The following is a 26,504-nucleotide window of genomic DNA, read 5'->3' as shown; positions in this document are numbered from 1 at the left end:
GTGGCAGACCTTTTTTGAAGGTCATCCAGCTAAGTAATTCTGGTCCTAAGCTTTGACTCTCTGGCTCATTGTCTAGACTTGTTTGCAAGGTGAATATGTGCTAACACAGCTGGGGACTCTCCTGCCTTCTTGGTAAGTTTCTTTCTGCAGAGGAGACAATTGTTTATTCACTCAGCAAACACAGATCAAGCATATGCTCTGTGCTTGGCCTATTCGAGGCTCTGTGCGTACTGTGGTGAACAAGGCAGACAGTCCCTGCCATCACGAAGCTTACATTCTAGTTAGGGGAGTCAGTGATAAGTAAGTCAAAATGTGTCACATGGTGATAAGTGCTGTGAAAAAAAATAAAGGAGGATAGAGTGTACTATTAATAAAATAGTTTCAAAGTAGTTCTCTCTGAGAAGGTGACATTTGAACAGAGACCTAAAGAAGGTGATGAGGGAATGATCCGTGGGCGCTCTAGGGGGAGAACATTCCAGGTAGACATGAGAACAGAACAAGCGCAAAGGTCCTGAGGCAGAAATGTTCTTGTCACATTTGGGGGAAAGCAAGGTGGTGTGTCAGGCTCAGAGTGAGCAAGGGGAGATGGTGGGAGAGGTCAGAGGGGGAACAGGGAACTGGGAGATCAGGTAGGGCCTTGTGGGCCATGGTAAGAGCTTTGGCCTTTACTGTCTGAAATGGAATCCACTGTATGGTTTTGAGCAGAGCAGGGATAGGGTCTGACTTAGATTTTAAATAGATCCCTCTAGATGCTGAATTGAGAATAGACCATAGGGGCAAGGGTAGGGGAAGAAAATCTAGTTAGGAGGCTGCTGCAGTAGCACAAGGGAGAGATGGTGGCCTAGACCAGACTGGTGCCAGTATGTCAGAGCTGGGGGATACATGGCTAAAAACACCCACTATCTCTCATGGCTGGATTCCACACACAGCATCAACTTGCAGATTAAAATCTACAAGAATCTTCTGACCTGCAGCCCCAAGAAAACAGTCCAGTTTTTCATTTCTATGTTATAAATTGGTACAAGGTTAAGAACATGGGCTTTAGAGTTCTGGATTTGAGTTCTGTCCCCATTGCATTCTACAGGAGTAGAGTCTGGTCTGGGGTGGGGAGTATTCTCATCCCTTTGAGCATCAGTTTGTAGATTTCAAAGATAGGATGATTATCCCTACCTCATAAAACTTGGGGGAAAGATTAAATAAAATAATGTATCTGGCTCTGCCACTTAAGAGCTATGCGGCCTTGGGTAAGTCATTTTCCTTCTCTGAGCCTCTGCTTCCCTATCTCCCCAAAGGGGAGAGTCATTCTTGCCTTCAAGGGTGATTGTGAAGATTCCATAGATAATACCTACCAAGAACTTAGCACAGTGATCTGCATGTATTAAACTCTCAAGAAATGGGAGCTGTTTTTTTTTTTTTTTTTCCCCAGACAGAGTCTCACTCTGTTGCCCGGGCTAGAGTGCTGTGGCATCAGCCTAGCTCACAGCAACCTCATACTCCTGGGCTTAAGTAATCCTTCTGCCTCAGCCTCCCAAGTAGTTGGGAATACAGGCATGCGCCACCATGCCTGGCAAATTTATATATATATATATATATATACACACACACACACATATATGTGTATATATATATATATATATATTTTTTTTTTTAGCTGTCCAAATCATTTCTTTCTATTTTTTAGTAGAGACGGGGTCTCACTCTTGCTCAGGCTGGTCTCGAACTCCTGACCTCGAGCGGTCCTCCCGCCTCATCCCAGAGTGCTAGGATTACAGGCGTGAGCCACCGCGCCCGGCCGGGAGCTGTTGTTAAGTGATTTAACCTCTCTGTGCTGCAGGGGATTTCCTGTTGCAGTTACTACCTCTGCAGAACAAATTATCCCAAAATTCAGTGGTGTAAAACAGCCATGTGTCACGCTCATGGATTCATGGGGTCAGGGATTCAGAGGAGCACAGCGGGGATGGCTGGTTTCGGCTTCATGACGTTTGGGGCCTCAGGAGGAAGACTCAAAGGCTGGAGTTTAAATTACCTGAAGACTTGCTCACTCACATAGCAGCAGATGCTCACTGTCGGCTGGGGGCCTCACTTCTCTACTTGGGCCTCTCCATGTGGTCTCTCGCCTGGGCTACCTTAGGCTGCCTCATAGCATGGAAACTAGGTTCCACTGGTGGGCATCCTGAGCGAGCCAGCCAGGTGCACATTGTAATCTTTTTACGATCTAGCCTTGGAAGTCTCATGGCATCTTCTGCTAGTCCTCTATTGGCTGAAGCAGCATAAGCTTCACCCAGGCCCAAAGGGGAGGGACCAGAGACCCTGCCTCTTGATGGGACAGGTTACAAGGTTTCCATGAGCACACAGGACTGGAAATGTTGCTGTGGCCCTCTTTGGAAAATGCAGATGCCACCCTGTCCTAAGAAATGATGATAATTCAGGAACCTACCTCTTGGGCTATTGTGTAGACTAAATAAGATAATACATAGAAAGCTCTCTGCCTGGAGGACTCCCCCCATCCCAAATATCATGACTCACTTGCTTGTTTCCTTTCGGTCTCTGCTCAAATGTCTCCACCTGGGGAGGCCCTCCTTGGCCACCCTATGTAAATAGTGACCCACCAACCACCTTGGCGTCCCATTTTCTCCTATGGTACATTTTCTCCTCTCCTATGGTGCTATGGTTCTCCATAGCACCATCTCCATGTGACCTGTTCAGCAGTTACTTATTTATTAGCTTGTCTCTCCCCACCAGAATGTAATCTTCCTGGGGTCAGGGGCGTGTTTGTTTCCTTTGCTGCTATCTTCCCAGTGGCTGGCACAAACCACAAACTCAGTAAATAAATACTGAATGAATGAATGAGTGAATGAATGGATTTAGCACATGCTGGCCACATGGCCAATGCTCAGTAAACACTAGCTACTATCTTTCATTTATATGTGAAAGAGGCATAAGTTAGCTTCTCGACCTTTGTTCACTTACAGGGCACTGTCCAGATGGAGTTTCCAGCCCAGTGAATCCAAGGGCCAGACCGTGACCCCATAAAGGTACCATCCCCTTGGGCACATGCTCTGTAAGGCCTGTTCCTCCCCCCCCCCCCCCACCCCGACAGCTGGCTCCTGCTCATCTCCTCTGTGTTGCTGCTAGCAGACTTCACTCTCAGGAGGAATTTTGTCGTGGGCATGGCAGGGCTCACCTGGTTAGGCACTTGTTCCATCCTGGAGACGATTCTTAACTGAGGGTGCTTGGCACCTGGGGACATTCTGCTTAACGTGAAGCCACTTAAAACCACCACGAATTTCCAAGCAAACCTTTTGTTTACTTAAGAAACCCAGCAGAGTCTAGGTATATTAGTCAGGCTAGGCTAGGCTATGTCACGGTAACAAACGGCCCCCAAAGCCCAGTGGCTTAATACAAACATGAGTTTTTTCTCACTGATAAAGTCTAGACAACTCTCCAGGGCAGCCAGCCTCTAGGCAATTTTGATCTTGTGGCTTCTGTGTCAACACCTGGGCTTCAGGTTTGTCAAGTGCCTGAAAAGAGAAGGGAGAGGTGGTCCTCTGGCTTAACAAAAATGCTCACCAGTACTTAGACCTTTGAGAAGGCAGAGGTGTCCATTTATGTGTTGTTACCAAGACAACAGATCACTAAGACAACCAGAGTTACAGACTTCCTAGGGAGTGAAGGATACTGGACAGCAGCCTTTGCGGTCCAGGTGTCCTGCGCAGCTCCTTTGTGTGAAAGAAGAGAAGGGGCAGCTTTATGCCATGGCGGTTTCACTCTTCTGCAGCCCCAGGGAAAGAAGAACCCTTTTCTCTTCCTCTGGTGAGACGGCTTTCACTAGCTGCTTGGATGGCCTGTGATTTTCAAGGGCAAGTGCTAGAATTCCTTAAGTCAGCACTTACAATGTGGAAAAGAGGAAAGGGAAGAACAAACATATTAACTGGAATTTTATAGTAACTGGGATACAGGGCACAATATAGTTATAGCAACCAGGCTTTCTGTGGGCCAGGCCCTTTTCTTAGCACTTGACTGAAATGTATTCATTTAGGCTTCAACAACCATTCCATCAGATAGGTACTGGGAGAAGCCCCATTTTACTACTGGTCAGACTGAGGCACAGAGAAGTTAAGCAACTTGCCTAACACATAGCAGATCTGGAATGCAAATCCAGCAGCCTAGGACCAAACCTGTGATGTTAAGGACTCTGCTGTTCGCAGTTGCAATAGTGGCCAACCTTCACAGTGAATAAAGGAAAAGGGTTTGATCAGAACTTTCTCCTGCAAGGTGAAATAAATTCATGAGCACGTGTTTGTTTCAATTCTATTTTGATATGCTATCTTTTTAAGCTACTGTACACTAAGTCTTAGAATATAAGAACAAACAAAATGTCCCTTTTTTGTTGCTGCTATTTATAAGATATCCATCTGGGGTGTTTATTGCGCTGTCATCCTTGTTGATTTTCTCTTCTTCACTTAACTGGCCTAATGCTGCCATATCATTTGTCACAGGCTCTGTGTGTGATTTGGATTTTTTAAAGTATTAGGAAATATTTCAGAGATACACAAAGTGTAGAGAATAATGTCGTGAACACCCACTGTCCTACTAAATTAGTCAGGATAGGATAATCTGTGCTGCAATGACAAACCCTGAAATCTTGGTGGCCTAATATGACAGAAATGTATTTGTCAATCATGAGGTTCTAGTGTGGACCAGGCAACCCTCTTTCATCTTGTTGCTACATCACCTGGGAGACGTGGCCTCCTGGGCATCCCTGCAGATGAAGGGGTGGACAGAGGAGGTGCTCTGAACTTTAACTGCCTCAGCCAGGAGATGACTTCTCACACCCCATCAGCCAGATCTAGTCACGTGCTGCAGCCTAGCTGCAAGGGAGGCTGGGAAGTGTAGGGGAGTGTATGGGTATTCAGAGAACATTGACTGTCTCTCCCATTCCCATCATATGTTTTAAGAAGTGAGCCTCACAAACAAGTGGCGACACTGTGCCTCTTTGGCACTTGTCCTATGATTGGAGCAGTTCTCTGACGTTGCTTTCTCTGACCTCAAGGCATGGAGTTTCACTTTGTATTTATTCTGCTTTGAGTGTACCCTGGGCTGTTAGGATGGGACAAGTGGCAAGAGGCTCAATGCACTGGGCAGGACCTCTTAGTGAATATACGGCCGGGCACGGTGGCTCACGCCTGTAATCCTAGCACTCTGCGAGGCTGAGGCCAGTGGATCGTTTGAGCTGAGGAGTTTGAGACCAGCCTGAGCAAGAGCAAGACCCTGTCTCTACTAAAAATAGAAAGAAGTTAGCTGGACAACTAAAAATATATAATAAAAAATTAGCCGGGCATGGTGGCGCATGCCTGTAGTCCCAGCTACTCGAGAGGCTGAGGCAGAAGGATTGCTTGAGCCCAGGAGTTTGAGGTTGCTGTGAGCAAGGCTGACACCACGGTAGTCTAGTCCGGGCAACACAGTAAGACTCTGTGTCAAACAAAAAAAAAAAAAAAAGGAAGTGGAATATACTTTAGGGAGTATATTCAGGGTGTGATCATTTTTCTTCCCTTTGTAACCTCATTACTGTGGAGAACTTAGATGACTATTCATGGGTAGTAGATTAAGTTTTTCTTTCTCTTTCCTGTCCTCCCTGCCCCCAATTCTGTTTTGTAGCATGATCTCCTTCTGTCCAGACTGTGGCAAAAGTATTGAAGCAACATTCAAATTCTGCCCCTACTGTGGAAAACTTTTACCTACAGAGGAGTGTGTGGGGTCCCAGACCTTTGTCAAGCCACGTGTGTCATCCTTCCGAGGTAAGAACAGGGTTTTGAAGTTATCCCTGCAGTAGGGGTGAAGTACACATATATGTGTGGGGGGGGTAGGGGGGTGGGGAGGACACCTTTGTCACCTGTCAGACCCTTGCCTTTACTGGAGAAGCCCAGGGCTCAGGCCTGGACTGCTCTATCTACATTCAGTCCCTTGGCATCTTATTGGTCTCATGGCTTTAAACACTGTCTATATGTTGACAACTCATGTATTCCTATCTCCAGCCTGGACTGCCTCCTGCTTGGAGGAGATTTATGTATAGCAAGCTGCCTCCTTGACTTCTGCAGGTTGAGTATCCCTTATCTGAAATGCTTGAGACCACAAGTGTTTCGGAGTCCAGGTTGTTTTGGATTTTGGAATATTTGCATTATTCTTACTGGTTGAGCATCCCAAATCTGAAAATTCAACATCTGGAGTGCTCCAGTGAGCATTTCCTGTGAGTGTCATGTGGCCACTCAAAACGTTGTAGATTTTGGAGTTTCAGATTTAGGCTGTTCAACCTGATAGATGTCCCACCTGCATCTCAATCTGAACATACCCAGAGCTGAGCTATGATATTACTGCTGCCCACATCTGCCTCCTTCCATGGCCTTCCCCATCAAAGTAACCAGCAACTCCATTTATCCAGTATCTCGGGCCAGAAACTCAGGGTCATCCTTGAGTCCTCTTTCTCTCCCACCTCACATACCTCCGGCCCTTCAGCAAATCTTGTTGGTTGTCCTATAAAATCAATGCAGTATCAGCTCACTTCCGTCCAGCTCCAATGCCACCTCCCTGGTCCATCCCGCCCTCACCTCTGGCCTGTGTGGTTGCAGTCTTCTTCATGTGGCAGCAGAGGAGATCCTATTAATGTGGAGTCAGAACCCATCATTCCTCTGCTCACACCTTCCCATGTGAAGCCCCGCATGACTGGGTCCCCATTTCCTCTCAGACCTCACCTGCCAACCCCCCTGCTATTGCTTACGCTGTTCTAGCTTCACTGGCCTCCCTGCTCTTCCTCAATACCTCAGGCACACATGGGTCTCTGAGTCTTTGCACTTGGTTTGGCGCCCCCAAATATGTTGGATAAAATATAAAAGATGTCTTTTTTAAATATAGGGCTGGGTGGTAGGAAAGTAAGGGAATTCCATGGAAGTGAGAAACAGTAAATAAAACAGATCCACAGGGCTAAGCAAGTGTTGTAGGTGTTATTTGTCCTGGGGCTGTTTGATGGTGGCCTCGAACCTGGGTTTCATTGGGGTACAGGAGGCAAAGCTTAGGGCCTGAGCAGTGCAGGAGATGAGATTGGAAACCCACCTCTTAAATCTGGGATGCCTCAGTGGGTAAACTAGAATAAAACAATTGCTCCACAGAGAAAATTGGGGGAGACATTTGTTGGTCTCAGCCTTGGTGGTGGGTGAAAAAAGGAAGAAGGTCTTCTCTGAGTATTCCTAACCAAGCACTCGCATTCTCACCAGTCTGGGGCCAGAATTCATACTGATCTGTGTGGCCTCCCAAAAATGCAAGCTGAACATTTAATTTAAGTGGTGAGATATGGGTACCACCCCCCATCCCACATAAACAAATTTTCTCTTGAAAAACACCCTTTAAAGACAGATTTCAGAGAATTCCCACATCCAAGGAACATGAGTCCCAGTATTTGTTGACCTAAAAAGACACTGTGAAATAAGCCGTCATGAGAGTCAACAGAAACAACAAACTACAGAATCAGAACTGCAAAGACTGCAGACCTTAGAATTAACAGATGAGAATATTTACAATGTAAATTTAATGTTTAAAGAAATAAAAGAATAAATTGAAAGTATAGTGGAGGGAGGAACAAGAGTTAGAATTGACCAGGCAGATTTGAGAAGGAACCAAATAAAACCTCTAGTGGTAAGAATATATATATCATCTTTGTAATTGGAAACTCAACAGATGGTCTGGGCACAGTGGCTCATTCCTGTGATCCCAGCACTCTGGGAGGCTGAGGGAGGAGGATCGCTTGAGAATAGGAGTTTGAGACCAGCCTGGGCAATAGAGTGAGACCCTGTATCTACAAAAAATAAGAAAAATTAGCCAGGCATGGTGGTGCATGCATGTAGTCCCAGCTACTCAGTAGGCTGAGACTGGAGGATTGCTTGAGCACAGGAGTTCAAGGCTGCAATGAACTATTATCAGGCCACTGAACTCCAGCCTGGGCAACAAGTAAGCCCTTGTTTCTAGGAAAAAAAAAAAAAAAGGAATGGGTGGTTTAAATGGCAGACTAGACATAGCTGAGGGGAGAATTAGTGAACTGGAAGATAGATTTGAAGAAATTACCCAGAAGAGAGCACAAAGTAATGGAAGATTTAAAAGAAGGGCTAAGAGCTATGGAAGAAAGAATAACTAAAAGAAAGGAACAGTTTGCTTAGATATTTAGGTGATTGAAGAAGCAAGAATTGGCCACGAAGGCCAAAGGGAAGAGTATAGCTGAATATGACCTCAGGGTTTCTGGTTTAATGGTGCCCGGTAAGGGCCATTGTAACTCAAGTCTACATTTGATCTGCCTTTCTCCAGGCTCCAGGAGAGAGCTGAACTTCAGTTCTGAAATTTCTCCCAAGAGAGTGAAATGGTCTAGCACTGTCACCTCTCCCCAATTATCCCTCTTCTCAGATGGTAACAGTTCTGGGTCTGAAGATACCTCGAGTCCTTCTGAGAGATCCAAAGGTAAGAGTTAGGGTCATTCTGGCCTGACTGTAGATGGAGCAAAGGCGGGTCATCTGACGAAGTTTGGGACAGAGCTGCCGCAGCCTCAGCTCAAACGTCATCCACCCCTGCCTGGACCCTCTTCCGGTCTCTCCCTCCAGCCCATCTCTAAATGGCCCCAGAGAGGGCTTTCTGTACCTAGAGCTGCCCTGGCCCCTCCCTGCTCGCAGCCCCATGTTGCTTCTGTCACCCACAGTCCAAGCTCTTCAGCCAGGCATCTGTATGATCTGGTTCCTGCTTTAGCTCTCACCTCAACCCTGTGCACAGAAAACTCATTTTTGGAGATTTTTAGGCTCTGGTCTTTGCTAAGTCTGTTCTCTTGGCCTGGCGTGCTGCCCCTTTCCCAACACTCAGAGGGTCTGATCTCTGAGAAGCCTTTGCTGCACGTCATAGGCTTGCGTCAAGGCCTCCTCACTGCCAGGGCCTCTCTCCAACCTCTTTATCCAGCATGCCCAGGGCTGCTGCCTTCATCTGAGCACATGTGTCACTAGGCTCCACGTCCCTTTTGGCCTCACTTTCTGGACTGAGAGTCCTTTGGGGGCAGGGTCCTAACCAGTGCCCAGGACGTGGGAGGCTTGAGGACTGTGTGCTTATCTCCTGCCTACTGGGCCCCTAGATCTGAAGTCACAGCCTATGGGGCCTCCCCTTTCTCCAGCCCCAGAGTCCTGTTGTCATTATGTGTCTTGCAGGGATGGTGGGTGGGAGGAGCGAGGTAAGGGATGTTATCTTTTCCTATGTCCAAGTCTGTCTTCTACCACACCCACCCCGCTCTCTTGCCAGTCTGGGAGCCATTCGAGGGCAAGGCTTCAGTCTAAAACATTTCTGTTCCCTCTTCAGTCTCAGCACAGGGCCAAGTCCTATTTTTGGGTAAATGTCTGGAATATACCTTTTCCCCTGGCAAACTTCTACTCGTCCAACAAGACCAACACTAATGTGCCCTCCTCCAGGAAGCCTCCCTGACTTCTCCAGGCACAGTCAATGTTTTTTCCTCTGGTCCTTTTATCCCTCGGTACTGCCCTGTCTCAGACTCAGTTCTGACTGATGGTGTTTAGGTCAGACTTCCCCACCAAATTAGTGGCTTCCAAGAGAAGGGACCAAGACTGACTCATGTCTGGCTCTCCAGCTTCATCACACAGAGGACCTGACCATGAAAGGTCCCAGGAAGTGTTTGTTGAATGAACAAATAAAGGAACTGTATTATGAGTGTTATTTCATTCTCCGTCCAGCTTTTCTTTCCTGGATGCCACTGTTTCTTTATTCTGACCGTCTTCCTACAGGGTCCTGGAGCAGGCCCCCAACGCCCAAATGCAGCCCACAGCCCACCAGGCGAAGCCCTCAGACACTCAAGCGGAGCCGGGTGACCACCTCACTTGAGGCTTTGCCCACAGGAACGGTGCTGACAGACAAGAGTGGGCGGCAGTGGAAGCTGGGATCCCTCCAGACCAGGGACGACCAGGGCATTCTCTATGAAGGTACACCCTGCCCACGAACGGGCAGGCGCTGGGCTAGGCTGGGCCGTTGCAGCACCAGGACAGGGGGAGGGGACCCCTTCCTGAGAATGGGAGTGGAAGCCATGTCCCTAGCTGCAGACCTGCCTCTAGGCAGCTTTCCCTCAGACCCAGGACTCTACACCTCCCTGCTTACCCGGGCTGGCAACTAGTGGAAATGAGTGCGGGAGGCTGGAGGACGGCAGTTGGGAGTGGTGGGACCGCAGCCAGCGGGAAAGCGTGTGCCCTGCGCAGTGTGCTCCTCCTCGCCCCCACCTGCTGTCACGGGGTGCAGGCCCGGTGGCCGAGTGATCAGGACAGTTGATCAGCCTACAGAGATAGAATGGACTCTCACCCAAAATTTGGTTCAGATGTTGAGACTAATGATGTTCCACACCAAGAGGATATGAGAGGTTTATTCCTTACATGACTGGGGTCTCTGCAGAGAGCAGAGCAGGCCTGCCACGTGGGTCAGAAATGCCTGGAGAGAGCGAGGGGGGGAGGCTGGCCTGGGTGGTTCACGTGGCTGGGGTGGGGCTGGGTGAGGTTTCCTGTACCAACACCTTTTGCCCAGGTGGGAGGCTGGGGAAGTGCAGGGGTGAGGCTTAAAAGCTGTAAATAGTGAAACCTCAAACAATGGAGTCAGATTCTTTATTACAATGAGGGAAATAACAACCGTGGTGTTCGTATTAGTATTAATAATACCTAATGTTTATTGAGTGTTTATGCAAGGCCAGGCCCTGTTCTAAGCACTTTATATGGGTTTTTTTGGTACTTTTTTAATTGAGATAAAATTCACTCTTTTAAAGAGTAAAATTGAGTGGCGCTTGGTATATTCACAGTGTTGGGCAACCATCACCACTATCTAATTCCAGAACATTTCCTTCATTCCAGAAAGAAACCCAATACCTTTAAGCAGCCACTTGCATTTCCCTCTCCTCCCATCCACCAGCAACCACTAATCTTTCTGTCTCTATGGATTTGCCGATTTTGGACACTCATATAACAGAATTATATAATATGTGGTCTTTTGTGTCTACCTTCTCTCACTCAGCGTCATGTGTCCAGGGTCCATCCATGTTGTAGCATGTGTCAGTGCTTCACTCCTTGTAGCTGAACAATATTCCATTGTATGGGTAGACCCCATGTGGCTTATCCATTCATCAGTTGATGGGCATTTGAGTGTTTGGGGTATTACGAATAATGCTGCTGTGAATATTTGTGTACACGTTTTTAGATGGGCATATATTTGCTTTCTTCTTAACTCACAGAATTCTCACAACAGCCTTAGGACATCATTATCCTGAAGTACTTCCATTATCCCGATTTTATAGATGAGGAAAATGGATTCCAGAGATATTAATAACTAGCCAGGCTTTGGGCTCCAGAGAGCTTTCAAGTTGTCAGGGAAAACCAGAAACCTAGGTTTTGATAGGAAACCTTTGATTTGGATGTGCTGGCCGGCCGGATGGGCATGAGGCTGTTTTGAGCCTCCCGCTGGCTAGCTCTGCCTTCGAGTCTGGGGAGGGGCAAGGCAGCATGTTGGGACAGCCCCTGGGCTGAGTCCTGGCTTGGCTCCGACATGCTGAGTGAGCCCAGGCAAGCAGCTCGAGCACTGTGTGCCTCGATGTCCCCCACTGGAAAAGTAAGAGATGATGCCCCATTCGCCTGTCTCCTGAGGCTGTCGGCTCCAAATGATGACAGGATGGAGGCAAAGCGTTTGGAAAACTGTAAAGGGACCTTCCCAGGCCAAGATAGGCAGTGTTAATCACGGAGGGACAGAAGGGCGAGGCAGGGAAAGGTTGGGGAGAGAAGAGAGAGCGAGGAGGAGCATGAAAGAGAGGGGCATGAGCTAACGCTTAGGGAGCACTTGCTCCTCCATGCATAACCCACGTGATGCCCCCAGCTGTGTTGTGAGAGAGGCGCCCTTATTACCATCTTACAACTGGGGCACAGAGAGGGGAAGCCACTTGCCGAAGGGCACACAGCCTGCAAGTGGCAGAGCTGGGATTTGAACCCAGGCAGTCTGGCTTTTCCTAAGGAAGAGAGAGAAGGAATGAGAATGAGAAGGAATGACAGGCAGAGAAGGATAGAGGGAGGAAAAAGAGGGAGAGGGATGAAAAACCAACGGCAAGAAAGAGATGGAGGGGAGAGAGGAAGAGGGCGGGGAAGGAAGAAGGGGAGGGAAGACACGCAGGGCCAGAAGCACCTGAAAGGGAGAAACCACACTGTCCTCACCGGAAACCACGGTGGGAAGTACAGGAAGGGAAGTCTGGGCCGTGTGGCTTCACCTTTTGTGACTTAGGTTGTTTGATAAAAATAACAAACCCCGTCCTGGTGCCCAGCCTGCCCGAGTCACTCATTCCTTCAGCGGATCCTTAAGCAGCAACTACCGTGTGCCGGGCCCCGGTGCCGGACCAGACACAGTGGGGCTGGCGAAGGCCCTGCCGACCCTGCTCGCACTTGGGGAGGCTGCACCGTCGGGCGGCATTACCCCAGGGCAGATCGCCCTTATCTTCTGCCAGTTTGCACCAGTCGAGAGGAGATAGTGTCCTGTAGTTTAAACGGTAACAGTAAAATAGCAACAGCAAGCCAAATCTTTATTGTTACCATAGCAGTGGACACTTTTATCCCACTCTGTGCCCCGCCAAGTTCTAAGCACTTTATGTCTGTTAACTCTTATCTGTCAAATACTGTATTATAATGTCATACTCCCGGCCTCCCTGGAACAGTATGGGAGAACCATCATCCATTGTCGGTCGCATAAATCCCTGCAACTGCTCACCGTGGCATGCCTAAGGAAAGTCGCCCCGTAAAAGAGCTCAGGTTCAGGTCCAGGCCCTTGTGGCTGGAGGTTTGGGGCTTGTGTTAGTTTCCTATTCCAAATTAGGTGGTAATTCCAAATTACCACAAACTTCGTGGTTTAACACAACACATATATATTCTCTTACAGTCCCAGAGGTCAGAAGTCCAAGATCATTGGGTATCCAGTCTGGGTGCTGAAAGCACTGGTTCCTTTGGAGGCTCTAAGGGAGAAGTCACTTGGAGTCCCCAGCAAGGATTAGGGAGGCAGGAAAACGTGGGGGACCCTGGAACCCAATTGTGTGGGCAGGTCTCCTGCCTCTGCTGGCAGCTAGTTGTCTGACCTTGTTCAAATGACATTATGACCTTATGCCTCAGTTTCCTCATCTTCAGAGGAGAGATCGTAACACTACCAACCTCATACAGCTGTTGTTGGGAGAGTTAAATGAGTGGAATGGTGCCTGGGAAAATAGCAAGCGCTGTATAAGCGCTTTCTGGTGTTATGGTTATGATAGGTCCAGAAGAGCATTCTTGCTCCAAGTTCAATGTTGCCCTTCCTTTGGCAAGCAGAGGCTCCCACCTGCCTGCCTGCCATGCTCTGGTCTCCATTTGACATATGAAGATGTTGCATGTTGTGTGGAAGGGGACGTTGTGTCGAGCAGGGGTCACCCTAGATCACAGAGTCTGGAGCCCTGGGCTTGTGGCTGGTCTCTGCTAGGGCCCTTGCCCCGGTCTGGCCTCCCTTGGTTCCTTCTGCAATGAAAATGGCCCAACCAGCTCGCCAGGCTGTTAGTGTGGGAGGGTCAGTTAGAAAAGTGGAAGAGAAGAACTCTTTATAATGTAAGAACCGGTTTCCCTCAGTCCCAGGAACAGATAGGCAGAGTCACCAAGGCTGCAACAGACAAAGGAGTTTATTTTCTAGCCCAGGCTAGGGTCCAAGGCTCAGAGCACCAGCGCAGTGGTCTCTCCACGAGCCCGGACCTCGCCCTGGGGCGGAAACAAAGCTTTTATACTTATCAATAGGTTACATGTATCGGGCACACCCCCCCCACCCCCCTTTTAGTTCATTTGTTCCCTCAAAAGTGGCCGATAGCTTTGGCTCCTGATTGGCCAGTTTCCAAGCCGGGGCTCTGGCTCCTAATTGGCCAGTTTCCAAGTCAGGGCTCTGGCTCCTGATTGGCCAGTTTCCAAGCCAGGGCCCTCAGTTGTTACCAGCGGCATTCCGGGGAGGGGGAGGGCCTGCGTTGGGGAAACCAAAACTTAGGCCTTTCCTAAGAGGTCCAGTCTGTCATGGAGTTACTCCTGTTTTCCTTCCTGCTCTACAATAATCTGCAAAGCAGTGCAGGAAAACTGTATTTAAATCGCCAGCTTTTCCTGCCTGCTTCCGAGCACCAGGCACGTACGAATTGTCTTCTGACCTCATGCTAACCCTGTGAGACAGGTACCGTTGTTACGCTCAGGTTCCTGTGAGGAGCAGGCTCTTGGCCATGCTGTCCCAGCCAGCTCCAGGACACCCCTGGATGATCCCCCAAGTTCCCTCCCACAGCCAGAAAGGATCTTCTATCTCTGATATCCGTACCCTGCACACTCTTCCCTCTTCTGCTGGGCCCAGAGTATCCTTGGCCTTGAACATGTAGAACTGGGTCTCAGCCCTGTTCCAGCTGGAGCTTCTTAAGGAGGCAAGGATGGCTTCTAGGTGACTTGCTCACCTCCTTATCCCTTAGCTCAGCATCTTAGGTGATACCAACCTTGATGATTAAGGAAAGGTGGGAACAATGAGAGGAAAGAAAGGAGGGACACAGGAGTGAGTCAGGGTGGACAGGCAATGATGGTTCAGTTCGTGGGCTTCAAATGAGCGAGACTTGGGCCAAGTCTGCTCTGCCACTTACCAGCTGTGGGACCCTGGTGTTAATGGGGATATTTTAAAAAGCTGCCACATGTTGAGCAATCTGGATGCACCAGGCTCTGCGCTGGGCTGTGGGGCTGTGAGTGGGTTGATTAAGCCGTGCGCATAAAGGGTGATGCAAGCTCTGGCTGCACGCTTAGCCGGTGCTATTATTATTTCTGCTAGCCTGCTGAATGCTTGCAGCCAATCTCAGGGTAGGCTTCATTACTCCTATTGTATAGACGTGGAAATGGAGGCCCAGAGATGTTTAGCACCTCGCCCAAAGTCACACAGAGGAACTGAGAGCCGGAGGAACTGGGATTTGAACCCAGGTCGACCTGACATTTCTTGGCCTCTCTAAGCTTTAGCTCTCTTGTTTTCTCATCTGTCAAATGAGGAGGATGCGTGGAAAGCCCACACTTAGCACAGCACTAGAGATGTGGTGGGTTCCCAGCTGCAGGCTCTGTGGTGGGACAAGCACACGTGGTGTTTATAAGGAGCCTGTGGCAGGGAGGGGAAGGAAGCACGTGGGGCAGGGGGAGAGGTGGAGCCGCAATGCAGCCCAGCGATAGCTTCAGCTGACCCTGCAGGGGTCTGGAGCAAGAGTGGCCCTGCAGCGTGGCTCCGCGTCGGGCCAGGATGGCTGGGCCTTTGGGTCCCCTTCGATCCATCATTGGATATGGGTCACTGTTGGATGAGGCCACTCTGCACACGATGCACTTAATTCCCCCACAAGTTGTGACAATTTGTGGGAATCGTCCACCAGGGAAGCTCATCAGAGGCTCAGTGCCCCCTCTGCCTACCAGGTATCCAAATCCCAGGCTCCCAGAAGGAAGGCAGGTGTTCAGCATCAACCACATCCTTTGCACAAACGGTTCAGGCCCCGTGAGCCCCTCTCATCAGCCAGGGAATGCTGGGAGCCCTCCTGAAACCCAGTTCCCAGACCTCGCCCGGAGAGAGTCCCTGGCCTGCTGTGGTAGCCCTTCCTGCACAGCAGGGTACTGACAGCGAGAAAAAGAGGGAGAAGAACCTCGTTGCTGGGAAGTTTGAGGACGATGACTCTGACCTTCCCCGCGGGTTATAACCTTGCCTGCTTGTTCTGTTCCTCCACAGCTGAGCCCACCTCCATCCTCGCCTGTGGGTCAGATCCCCAGAAACAGAAGTTCTCGCTCAAATTGGTGAGTGGCCCTGAGGGGTGGGGAGCAGCGCCAAGAGAATGGCCTGGGGCTTTGGCAAATGCATCCTTGACTTCTGAGCCCCTCCTGAGCGGGAGAGTTCAGCCTGGGGGCCAGGGTCTGCCCGGCCTGCAAGAAGCAGCAAGAGCCCAGGGCAGGCTCCCGGTTCTTCCTCACTCGGGGCTGTTTGAAACCTGCAGTCTCGTGGAATCTGGCTCTGGTGCTACCTGGCTGTGTGATGTGGCCAAGCTCCTCCCCTCTGAGAGCTCGGTTTCCTCATCTGTGGAATGGAGCCACTACTACCCGCATCGGGTGGCCACCTGCCCGCTAGTACCTGCCTCTGCATGTGGTTCGCAGCCTCATCGTCATCCCTGGGTGCTGGGATTATGGGTGACTTTTATTTTCTTCTTTTCATTTATCCAAATTGTCTCATACCCCAAAAAACCCAGGGCAGCCGGGTCTGTTGCCCTCTCTCAGCCCTAGACAGAGGCCCTGTGAGTGGGTCAGCGTGTGGGCTCTGGGGCCAGGCTCACTGACGACAGCTAGCACCTGCTGCTGAGAGCCTGTCACGTGCCCAGCCCAGGCCAAGCCGTTCACAAGCACCGCTTTGTTGAATCTTCTCCATGGGGTAGCTACCACGCCCCATCTCACTCTTTTCAGAAGGGTTCACGTGGGGCCTGGCACAGTAAACACCCCACCAGTCTGCACGGTTCCTGTTACTGTTATTTTTACCACCATCCTCACCAGGGAAGCAGAAGTGAAGCCTTGCTCTCTGCTCCTCCGTGTGACCTAGTCAGCATTTCCTGGGGTTCAGAGCTGGGTGATGCTGGGCTGTCAGCCGGCTCCAGGCCCAGCCCTGGAAGAGCTCCCAGTCTGGTGGGGGAGACACCATGCCACAGTCCCATCAAGTGGAGGGACATGCTGCCAGGGAGGGAGCATGGGGCACAGGGCCAACCAGAGCACATGGAGAGCCTCCCCATCCTGGGGTTTTTGAAAGGGCAAGTCCTTATTGCCCAGCGTGCTCATCCATTCACTTACTCGTTTGTTCACCAAACCTTTCCTGTGGCCCCCGGTGAACTGAGTGCTGGGGACATCTGCAGAGACGATCAGACCCGATTGCTGCCCTTAGGGAGCTGCCCCGGTGGGGGAGTGGGGCACAGGCGTGAATGTACCCCGTGGATTGATCAGGGCCCGAGAGGCTGTGCTCACGTCAGCTCGCATTTACCCAGAGCTCACGGTGGCTTCACCCGTGTCACAGAGGGGACTCCAGGGCAACAGGAGGATGGGCAGGGGCTGGGAGCCAGGCTCACTAATGACTAGTAGCACCTGCTGGCGGAGAGCCTGTGTGACAAACCCTGGGCTGAGAGTTTGACAAGCACTGTGAAGCCTACGGGGTGGCTGCTGTGTTCCCATTTAACAGATGAGGAAATGGAGACTCACTTGCTCAGGGGCACCCAGCGTGCATGTCGCTCTGTTCACCACTGTATCCACGGTGCCCAGACGATTCTCAGCCCTAATGGAGGCTCTGTAGAAAGAATGAATTAATGACGGGGCTGCGATTTGAACCTAGCTCTGTTTGACCTGCCCTCGTAAGAACCCAGCTGCACTAGTTGCGTTTAATTAAAATATTTGGTTTGACTGTGATTTTTTAAAAAAGACCCAATATTAATAATGGCTTAAGCAAGATAGTATTTTGTTGCTTTTTCCCTTAAAAGTCTGGGGCGGTGGTCCAGGGCTGATGTGATGGTTTCGTAAATAAGGGGCCCAGTGTCCTTCTCTCCTATCGCTCCAACATCTTCAGCTCATAACCTCCATCTCTTGAGATGCTGCTTCAACCCCCACTGTCACCTCTGCATTCTGGCCACCTGGAACAGGAGAAAAAAGGGAGAGCCTGTCCCAGCCTTTTAAGGGAATAACCTAAAAGTTTCCAACATTTCTTCTGCTCGCACCCCCTTGGCCAAGACTTGGTCATGTGGCCATTCCTTACCGCAAAGGAGGCTAGGAAATGTGGTTTTTAGCTGAAGGCCACATTCTAGGGGAAACTTACAGATTCTTTCATAAAAGAAAGAAAAGGAGCCTGGGTACTGGGAGGTATAGCTCGCAGTCTCTGGTATGTGTTCACGTGCAGCACCCTAGGAATTTGGTTCTGATGTGGGGGACTTGAGGAACTTGGTTGTCACTGGCATTACCCTGGGGTGACAAATGGCCAGTGGGGATTGGGGGCCCTTGTCTAAGAGAGTTCAGTGTGACAGCCTTCCAGTCTTCCTGTCCCCCACCAGGATGCCAAGGATGGGCGCTTGTTCAACGAGCAGAACTTCTTCCAGCGGGCTGCCAAGCCTCTGCAAGGTATTCCACAGGGACGTGGGCAAGGGGGAGAGAGTTAGGGGTGCCAGCGTGGTCACAACTGCTGTAGGTGTGGGAACGGTAGGGAACAAAGGCCCAGGTTTGCACCCCATCTGTGCCCAAAGCCTCATGCCTGTCACCCTTCAGGCCTTGGGTGTCAGAGGAAAGACAGCATGTGCTGGGCCTGGGTCTTCCCAGCTCTTGAGAGTCAAGTATTAAATTTTCAGGAATACTGTAAGCCGGTTGTTACATACAGCCGTTATTGAAAATTAAATTATATAAACTTATAGTCAAATAAATTACATTCAAAACAAAGGTAATAACATTCAAAATCTCATCATGTCCTAATTATTTTTCTACATTGTTATCTGTACTCTAGAGGTTATTTACACGTATTGCCCCGTGTGGTGACAATACTGCTTAGTGGCAGCTGCTGTACGTCTCTCCCGGCTCACATTCAGTCACGTCACATTGGTAGCTTGAAGTTGGCCGTGGTGGGAGGTGTTTACACCACAGAGATTGCAAATGCTGCCAGTCAAGACTTGTTCCCTGGACAGCCAGCGTTCAACTTGCCTCAGCACACCATTGGTTCTTTGCCACCCCACTGGAACGTAGACAGAGGCACAGTCTGGCCCCATCATGGCCAGTTCAGACAGTCGTTGATCTCATCAGCTCTGTGTGTGAATTTAGAAGTTACTCTGTCATTCTTAGCCTTCCCACTTACTCTAGATTTGTATATGCTTCCTCAGAAGTCACCTGCAGACATGGATCACTGACATTCATGGGTCACCCACACCCACCCTCTCAGAACCCCTGTCCCACTGTCACCCACCTGCAAGGATGTCATCTCCTACAAGGAGACCCAGGGTCTGGTCTGGGCACTCCTTTGCTTGTGGTCTGAGAGTGAGCTATTGTTGCCACGGGCCTGGGGCCAGGTGGGCTCTAATCTCAAGCCCCTGCCTCCTACAGTGAACAAGTGGAAGAAGCTGAACTCGACCCCCCTACTGGCCATCCCCACCTGCATCGGCTTTGGTGTTCACCAGGATAAGTACAGGTGAGCCGCCTCACTCGCTGCCCCGCTCACTGGCCCCTTTCTTTCTGTCCCTTTCATGTGCCCGGGCAGGGCTGGGAGCCTGGAGCCATTGGCCAGTTAGTTGCTTCTGTCCTTCCCCCACGTTTGAGCCAAGCTGGTACCAACCAATCAGAGCCCTTAATGTCATCTGGGACCAGGACCTTGCAACCCCTCCTCACCCTCCATCTTGGTGGACTGTTCCCCTCCCCTGTTTATCTCCCACCTCCTGCGATGCTCATGTCTTCAGGTTCTTGGTGTTCCCCAGCCTGGGGAGGAGCCTTCAGTCAGCCCTGGATGACAACCCAAAGCACGTGATGTCGGAGAGGTCTGTGCTCCAGGTGGCCTGCCGGCTGGTAGGTACCCAGAAGTTGCTCAGCCCCCGCATGCAGGAGGGCGCATCAGATCCTAGTTTATCAGGCTGTTTATTTGTGGACATCCAGTCCCCACTTCCCTCTGCTGAACACTGCGGGGGCTGGACGCTAACTGCCGCAGGCGGAAGGTTAGAACCGGGCTGATGAGCACTGCCGTGGAGGGCTCTCGGGGGGGCCGTGGGCATGGAGAAAGGGGCCCCAGCCTCCAACTGAAGGCTTAGGTTGTGCTTCCTGGTGGAGGTTGTTTCCAAGCCAGCACTCCCAAGACACGTGGGAAGTAGCAAGGTGCTGGGTGGAGTAGGAGTGGGAATACATGAGAAAAGAATATTCCAGGCCAAGGATGCAGCTGAGATAAAGGCTTGTAAGGGGGAGAGCGCATCAGGCATTTGTTCAATCATTCATTTATTCATTCATCCTCTCCTGAAGTATTTGTCAGGTACCTGCTGAGTGCCACACTGTCCCAGGGGCTGGGGGTAGAGCAGGGAGCAGCACAGACGTGGTTTTTGTGTCTTGGAGCTCACAGTCTGGTGGGAGAGGGCACTATTAAATAAACAGTTGCACAGATGGTGACAAGTACTCTGGATAGAAATGTCCCCCTGCTGTGATGGCGAATAAGAGGACCCAGTGTAAATGGCTGGAGGGATAGATATACCGTGGGAGTGACATGTTAGGGGAGTCCTGGAGTCTTTGTGTTCAGAGTGTCTACTGTATGGTGTGGGGGTGGGGAGGTCAACATTGCCCAGGTCACACGGGGCCTCATACACCAGGCTGAGGGGCTGGGACCCTGTCCTGAGGGTGCTGGGGAGCCATGGGAAGATTGAGAGAAGAGAAGGGACAGGTCGGCTCTGGGGCGGAAAGACCCTCAGGGGCCATGTGGGGATGGACTGGAGGGGAGAGACTACGCTGAGTGAGGGTCCTTGTGGGAGAGGATGAGGCCTGAGGAGGGTCCCAGGCCATGAGGATGGAGAGTTTGTGGAATTAGAACAAGCAGAACTTGGTGGAAAGTTCAGCCCTGGGGTCAAGGAGGGGCCTGGGGCTATAACCAGGATGTAGCTCACACCAGACAGCTTAGTACAGGAGTCTGGCACTCAGTAGAAAAATTGGAGCTGGAAATAAAGATATAAATTGCTTAACTAAATTTATTTCTGCTCTCTAGGAGAAATGAGAAGAACTCCTTGATGTACATAGGTGCTAGGTCATTTTTGCAGAGGGGCACCCTTCCTCTCCTGAGTTTGCGGTCAGCTAAGAGATAGATAGAGGAGGTAGATGGAAAGCCACATGTTAGCTTGACTGCCGCATCCTCTGAGAGCCTGATTAAAGGTGTGTTTAGGTGTGCTATCACGGAGGGCTTCCTAATGCTGCACCCAGAATTAGTCAGGCTTAATGCCCCAGTCCCAGACAGTGTCAGACATCCCCAGGCCTAACAGCCAGGGTTCCCTCACCCAGCTTTGCATCACAGCCTCTTCATGTTAGTCATGCTGCTGATGGAGATGCTTGCTTGCTTCTTCCGCTAGCTGGATGCCCTGGAGTTCCTCCATGAGAATGAGTACGTTCATGGAAATGTGACAGCTGAGAATATCTTTGTGAATCCCCAGGATCTGAGTCAGGTAAGGGCCGGGTCCTCCCCACTCTGGAAGGTCTCTGAGATCAAGTTCCATCTGACTCTAAACCTGTACTTATTTCACAGTGCTTATTGCAGACAAAGGATTGCTGTTCATCATATATAAAGAGTTCCTTTGAGTAAATAAGAAAAGATAAGGAACTTAATAGAAAAATGGGCAAAGGATAGGAAAAGCAGTTCATAGAAAAATCCACAGGTTAAATATATGAAAAGATACTCAGCCTCTCTAGTAGTCGTAGAAATGCAGTTAAAAATACTTTTTGTTTTAAACTCAGTGTCTCAGTCTGTTTTGTGTTACTATAACGAACACCTAAGGCTGGGTAATTTATAAAGAAAAAAAGATTTCTTTGGCTCATGATTGTGATGGCTGGAAAGTTCAAGATTTGGCATCTGGCGAGGGCCTTGGGCTGCTTCCATGTGAAGGGGAGCTGGCATGTGCAGAACTGCATGGTGAGGAGGAAGGCGGCAGGGGGCAGGGGGACAGGATCTTTGCAACAGTCAGCTCTTCTGGGAACTAACAGAGCGAGAACGAACTCACCCTTGAGGGAGGGCATGCATCTATTGGTGAGGCATTCGCCCCACGATCCAGACACCTCTCATTAGGCCCCACCTCCAACAGTGAGAACCAGATTTCAACATGAGGTGTGAAGGAGTCAAACATCCAAACCAAAGCTCCCAGTTAAACTTCATGGCAACCCTTTGAGGTGGGTACTATTATTTTCATCATTTTACAAATGGAGAAGTCGAAGTACAGAGTACAGAGAACTTCCATGACTTGCCCAAGGTTGGATGGCCACCCAAAGGCTGAGCTGGTATTTGAACCCACACCATCTGGCTCCAGAGTTAATGCCCTGAGCCACTATTAAAGTGCAAAAAGCTGAGTGCCCAACAGGAGCTACAGTGTGATGTCTCTGTGGAAAACAAGAGCCCTTCCCCATCCACATATGTTTACCTGAGTATTTAAAGAAAACAATTTGGAATGATGCGTAAGAAACTTCACTAGTGGTTACTTCTGGGCAGTTACTTCTGGGTTTGGGGGACTGGGAAGAAATGTGGATGACTGGTTTGGGTTCTTTTCACACCATTCCATAGTGTTTGGCATTTCTACTGTGAGCATGGCTTAGTTTTATAAGTTAAAAATATCGTCTGTAATGGATGGGTTGTTTCAGATTGCACCCACGATTGAAATCTCTGACTCCAGAATCTGCACTTCTAACCTGCAATCTGTATGGCTTTTTCCCTGTCCCCAGGTGACCCTGGCAGGCTATGGCTTCACCTTCCGCTATTGCCCAAGTGGCAAACACGTGGCCTACAAGGAAGGCAGCAGGAGCCCACATGAGGGAGATCTCGAGTTCATTAGCATGGACCTGCATAAGGGATGCGGTATGTGGCTGGAGGAGGGGTTCAGTACCGTGGGGACAAGCTTCTCATACAGGGCAGCTCTAGGGGTTCACAACCACAAACAGCAGGCGCCAGACACAGAAGAGGCGCTAAGGGTGCCATGATAAGGAACTGGGAACGGGAACAGCATCGTGGCCACAGAGGGAGCTATGGGGCAGCAGTTCACACCACAGACAGCAGGGAAGCTGGGCACCGGGAGCCCTGGGTTCCAGAGGTTGGGGTTCAGGATCTGGTGTAAACTTGGGAGATGAGAGTTGCCTAAGCATGATCCAGGAGGGGCTGCTGAGAAGGTGGTTGTCTCAACATCCGCAGCGTGGTGGCATGGACACAGGGGTGCAGGAGCTCAGGAGTCATCAGCCTAGGCCCTAGGAAAGCACGAGATTATCTATGGAAGGTGTACAAAGCAGGGAGAGGTCCCAGGGCAGATCTCTTGAGCCCCTCTTTCTCAGATCCCTTTGTATCATGGCCATCCATGTGCCTACCCACGCCCACCCACCAGGCTGAGCTCCCCCAGGCCAGGGATGGCACCTCTGCCCCCAGCATCCAGTGACAGAAGGTCAGCACAGTCAGCAACTCGGGGTGTATGGAATGCTTACACAGAGCTGTCTAAATTGTGTGATTTAGGAGATGTGAGGAAAATAAAGCCTCATAGTCTCCTTTACCCTCCCCTACGGAGGCTGGGTTTGGTACCCATCCTTCTGGGCTCCCCGGGTCCTGTTCTGTCTCCTTTGTAGCTCAGGTAATCCTACACTGTAACCATCGCTCCCCTAGATCGTCAAGGGCTGGGACCCAACCAAACTCTTGTCCGGGTTTTCAGAACATGAGATAGGGTCTGGCACACGGCGCTGAGGACTTGTTGACTGAGTGCGTGAATGAAAGGTGATGGGGGAGTGAGCTAGTGACAGAGCAGGTGGAGGGATGGTTGAATGAAGAGTGAGAGAGTGAGAGTAAGCGAATGGAAATTGAACGAACAGGTGAGACAGCCCACGTGGCTGGACGGCTGAGGGCACGAGTGCACGGTTGAGTCAGTAAGAGAAAAAAGGAAAGGGACGGGCCTGTCAGTGAGTGGAGCATCTCAACTGAGCTGCCACCTGTTCCTCTCCCTCCCCAGGGCCGTCCCGCCGCAGTGACCTCCAGACCCTGGGATACTGTATGCTGAAGTGGCTGTGTGGGTTTCTGCCGTGGACAAACTGCCTTCCCAACACTGAGGATATCATGAAGCAGAAGCAGAAGTGAGTCTGGGGGTCAGCAGAACCCAGCGCTGGCCCCGCACCCCTGCAGGCAGGGCAGGAGCCCAGGACCCAGCAGGGAGCAGGAAGGAAGGGGAGGTGGCATTCGAGAGAGCCAGAGGCCTCTGGATTCTCAGGCGCATGCTCCGCTGTCCATTCCAGCAGGCAAGAGCACGGGCTCTGGAGCCACCGCCGTGGGTGCTGGGTGAGCAGTATCCTCTGTGAGATGGTGTCCCATTAGCACCCGCCTCCCAGGGCTCTAGAGGGCTTTGGGGGAGTCAAGTACTCACAGTACTCAGCACAGGGCCTGGCCCGTAGAAAGTGCTCATTGTGTGCAGGCCGTCATGACACATTTATTCACGAACACGTAAGCGACCTGAGCAGGTGAGGCCCAGGCCCTGCCTCAGCATCTGGCACCACCAGCCACCCAGTGTCCATGCCACCAGTGTCAGTGCCCTTACCTCTGCGTGTGAAACCACCAGGTCTTGCCACTTGTGTTTTACCACTCAGCACCAAGGACAGTGGGCAGGGGACATATGGGGAAGTTCTGGGGTGATATTCAACACCAAGGACAGTGGGCAGTTGACCACAAAGGGAAGTATGTGGGGGTGTGGGTTCAGCACCAAGGACAGCAGGCATCTGGATCCCGGGAAGCCCCACAGGTCTAGAGGTTGGGATTCACCATCTAGTGTGGGCTTGGAGGATCTGCCAAAGAGTCATCTAGGAGGGGCTGCCCACGAGGCAGTTGGCTATCCACGTCTGAACAGGAGGATTGAGGTCTAAGTGGACCTCAGACCTCAGGGATACCTCAGGAGTTGTCAGCTAAAGCCCCAGGAGAGGGTGAGATTATCTGGGAAAATGTAGGGGGTGGGAAGAGGGAACTTTCCAGTGAACAGCATTGAGTCCGTCATACTTCCCAGTTTTTAGCATGCCGTGTCACTTGTTCATGAGCCTTTCTTATTTTATTCTACCCCATTATATCTCCCGTCTTCCTTCTGTCACTCATGGACAGCCACTCAGACACATGTAATGTATGTTCTACTGATATGTTCGCTTAGATGTATTTGTATCCTTAAAATTGCATGGTGGTGCTATGTGCGATCTGCATAAATGATGCTCTGCTCTGTATCTTACCTGTTTCTGACTCTTTTCAACTTTAACCACATCTTTACACGTGTGTTTAGTTCACTATTTCTGACTCCTACTTCTGAATCTGTTTTATATAGACATGGGTGTCTTGGAACAATACCTGGTGGTACTGTGTGTGTTTAATTTGCATAAATGGTACTATGCTCTAAATCTCATTCTGTTTCTTGCTTTCATTCAGTGCTGTGTTTGTAAACTTTAGCTACATTGCTGTTTCACTGTCTCTGAGTCCTTCTTCTAAATCTGTTTAGATGTATCGATGTCCTTGAAAACTGCGTGGTGTTGGGTATGTGTTCGATTGGCACAAATGGTACCGTGCCCTGGTTTCCATCCTCCTCCAGGTTTCAGCTTAATTGTCACTCTCCCAGGGAGCCCTTCCTCATCCCACTACATCAGATCTCCTTCTTGTCCCTGCTCAGAGGAAGGGTTGTATCCCCACCATGTTGGCCTGCTTATGGTGACCCTGTCTGCATTGGGCACTGCACCCAGTACTTCCCTGTGTCGTCCTCAGAACACCTGAGCTGAGTGCTCTCATGATCTGAGACACAGAGGGCTTAGGTCGTCAGCCCAGGTCACACAGCTGCTGAATGGAGGCGCTTGGGCTCAACCCCAGGCCACTCAACTTCAGAGACAGCCCCTCTCACCTCGAGGCCTTTTCCCTAGCACAGGAGCCTTATCACAGGCGGATTGGTGGTGCCTGGATACAGCCTGCCTTCACTCAACAAATGCTTATTGAGCACCTACTATGTGCCAGGCTCTGTTCTAGTCCCTGGGGGCACAGGAGTAGACAAGGCAAAAATCCCCGTCCTCGGGGAGCTCACACCCTAGTGGGGGAGACGGACAGTAAGGAGCTGAAGGCTGAAACATGCAGCATGCCAGAGATCAGACCGATGGGGGCCGTGGAGCCAGACCCCTGGGTGTCCACCAGGGAGACGGCCACAGTGTGGGTGTGCACCACGCTTTTAGGTTTAATGTCCAGGGAAAGTCTCTGGCAACAATGACAGGTAAATTACCCCCATGGGGCGATGAGGCTTTAAATAGTGGCAAGGAGAATGTCTCAGCATAGCCCAGACATGCTCCTAACATTTCTTCATAGAGACAGAGAGAGGCCTTCAGCTCTCAGGCCTCCACAGGCAACCTCTGCGTTGGAAGCCAGCCTCACAGAACCCACTAGAACACAAGTCCACTGCCCTATTTACTTGGAACTTTTTTTACACTTACTTTCAAGTCATGACAGATGGTGCTGGTTGTCTGCTTATGGTAGTGAGAGTTCCTGTCAAAATGAAGCCCGGTGAAAACAGTCACAGCATGAGTAGCACAGGTAGGGTGGACACACAGCCTGAGGCTACAGCAGTTTGTGAAGTGCCCCTTTACCCGCTCTGTTGGGTTAGTTAGGGACAGTCCCGGCTGCTTGCACGAGGAGACCCCAAACCA

General features: G+C 50.4%; 1 protein-coding gene across 2 annotated transcripts in view; it reads left to right on the top strand.

The window, feature by feature from the left end:
• Nucleotides 1–26,504, top strand: part of VRK3 (VRK serine/threonine kinase 3) — a 39,657-nt gene that overhangs the window by 2,029 nt on the left and 11,124 nt on the right. For both annotated transcript variants that reach the window (XM_069457270.1, XM_069457271.1), the window contains exons 2-12: nt 2,973–3,035; nt 5,659–5,798; nt 8,350–8,499; nt 9,816–10,010; nt 15,826–15,890; nt 18,167–18,233; nt 19,200–19,284; nt 19,550–19,655; nt 21,188–21,280; nt 22,545–22,677; nt 23,807–23,927. In XM_069457270.1, the coding sequence (XP_069313371.1) occupies nt 5,660–5,798; nt 8,350–8,499; nt 9,816–10,010; nt 15,826–15,890; nt 18,167–18,233; nt 19,200–19,284; nt 19,550–19,655; nt 21,188–21,280; nt 22,545–22,677; nt 23,807–23,927 (1,154 nt within the window). In that variant the 5' untranslated portion in view covers nt 2,973–3,035; nt 5,659. The remainder of the gene's footprint in view (nt 1–2,972; nt 3,036–5,658; nt 5,799–8,349; nt 8,500–9,815; nt 10,011–15,825; nt 15,891–18,166; nt 18,234–19,199; nt 19,285–19,549; nt 19,656–21,187; nt 21,281–22,544; nt 22,678–23,806; nt 23,928–26,504) is intronic.

The sequence above is a fragment of the Eulemur rufifrons genome, chromosome 24, assembly GCF_041146395.1.
Source record: "Eulemur rufifrons isolate Redbay chromosome 24, OSU_ERuf_1, whole genome shotgun sequence".
In the NCBI taxonomy this organism is placed as follows: Eukaryota; Metazoa; Chordata; class Mammalia; order Primates; family Lemuridae; genus Eulemur; species Eulemur rufifrons.
Note: the sequence above shows the minus strand (reverse complement) of the source record. Positions and strands in the feature narration are given on the sequence as shown.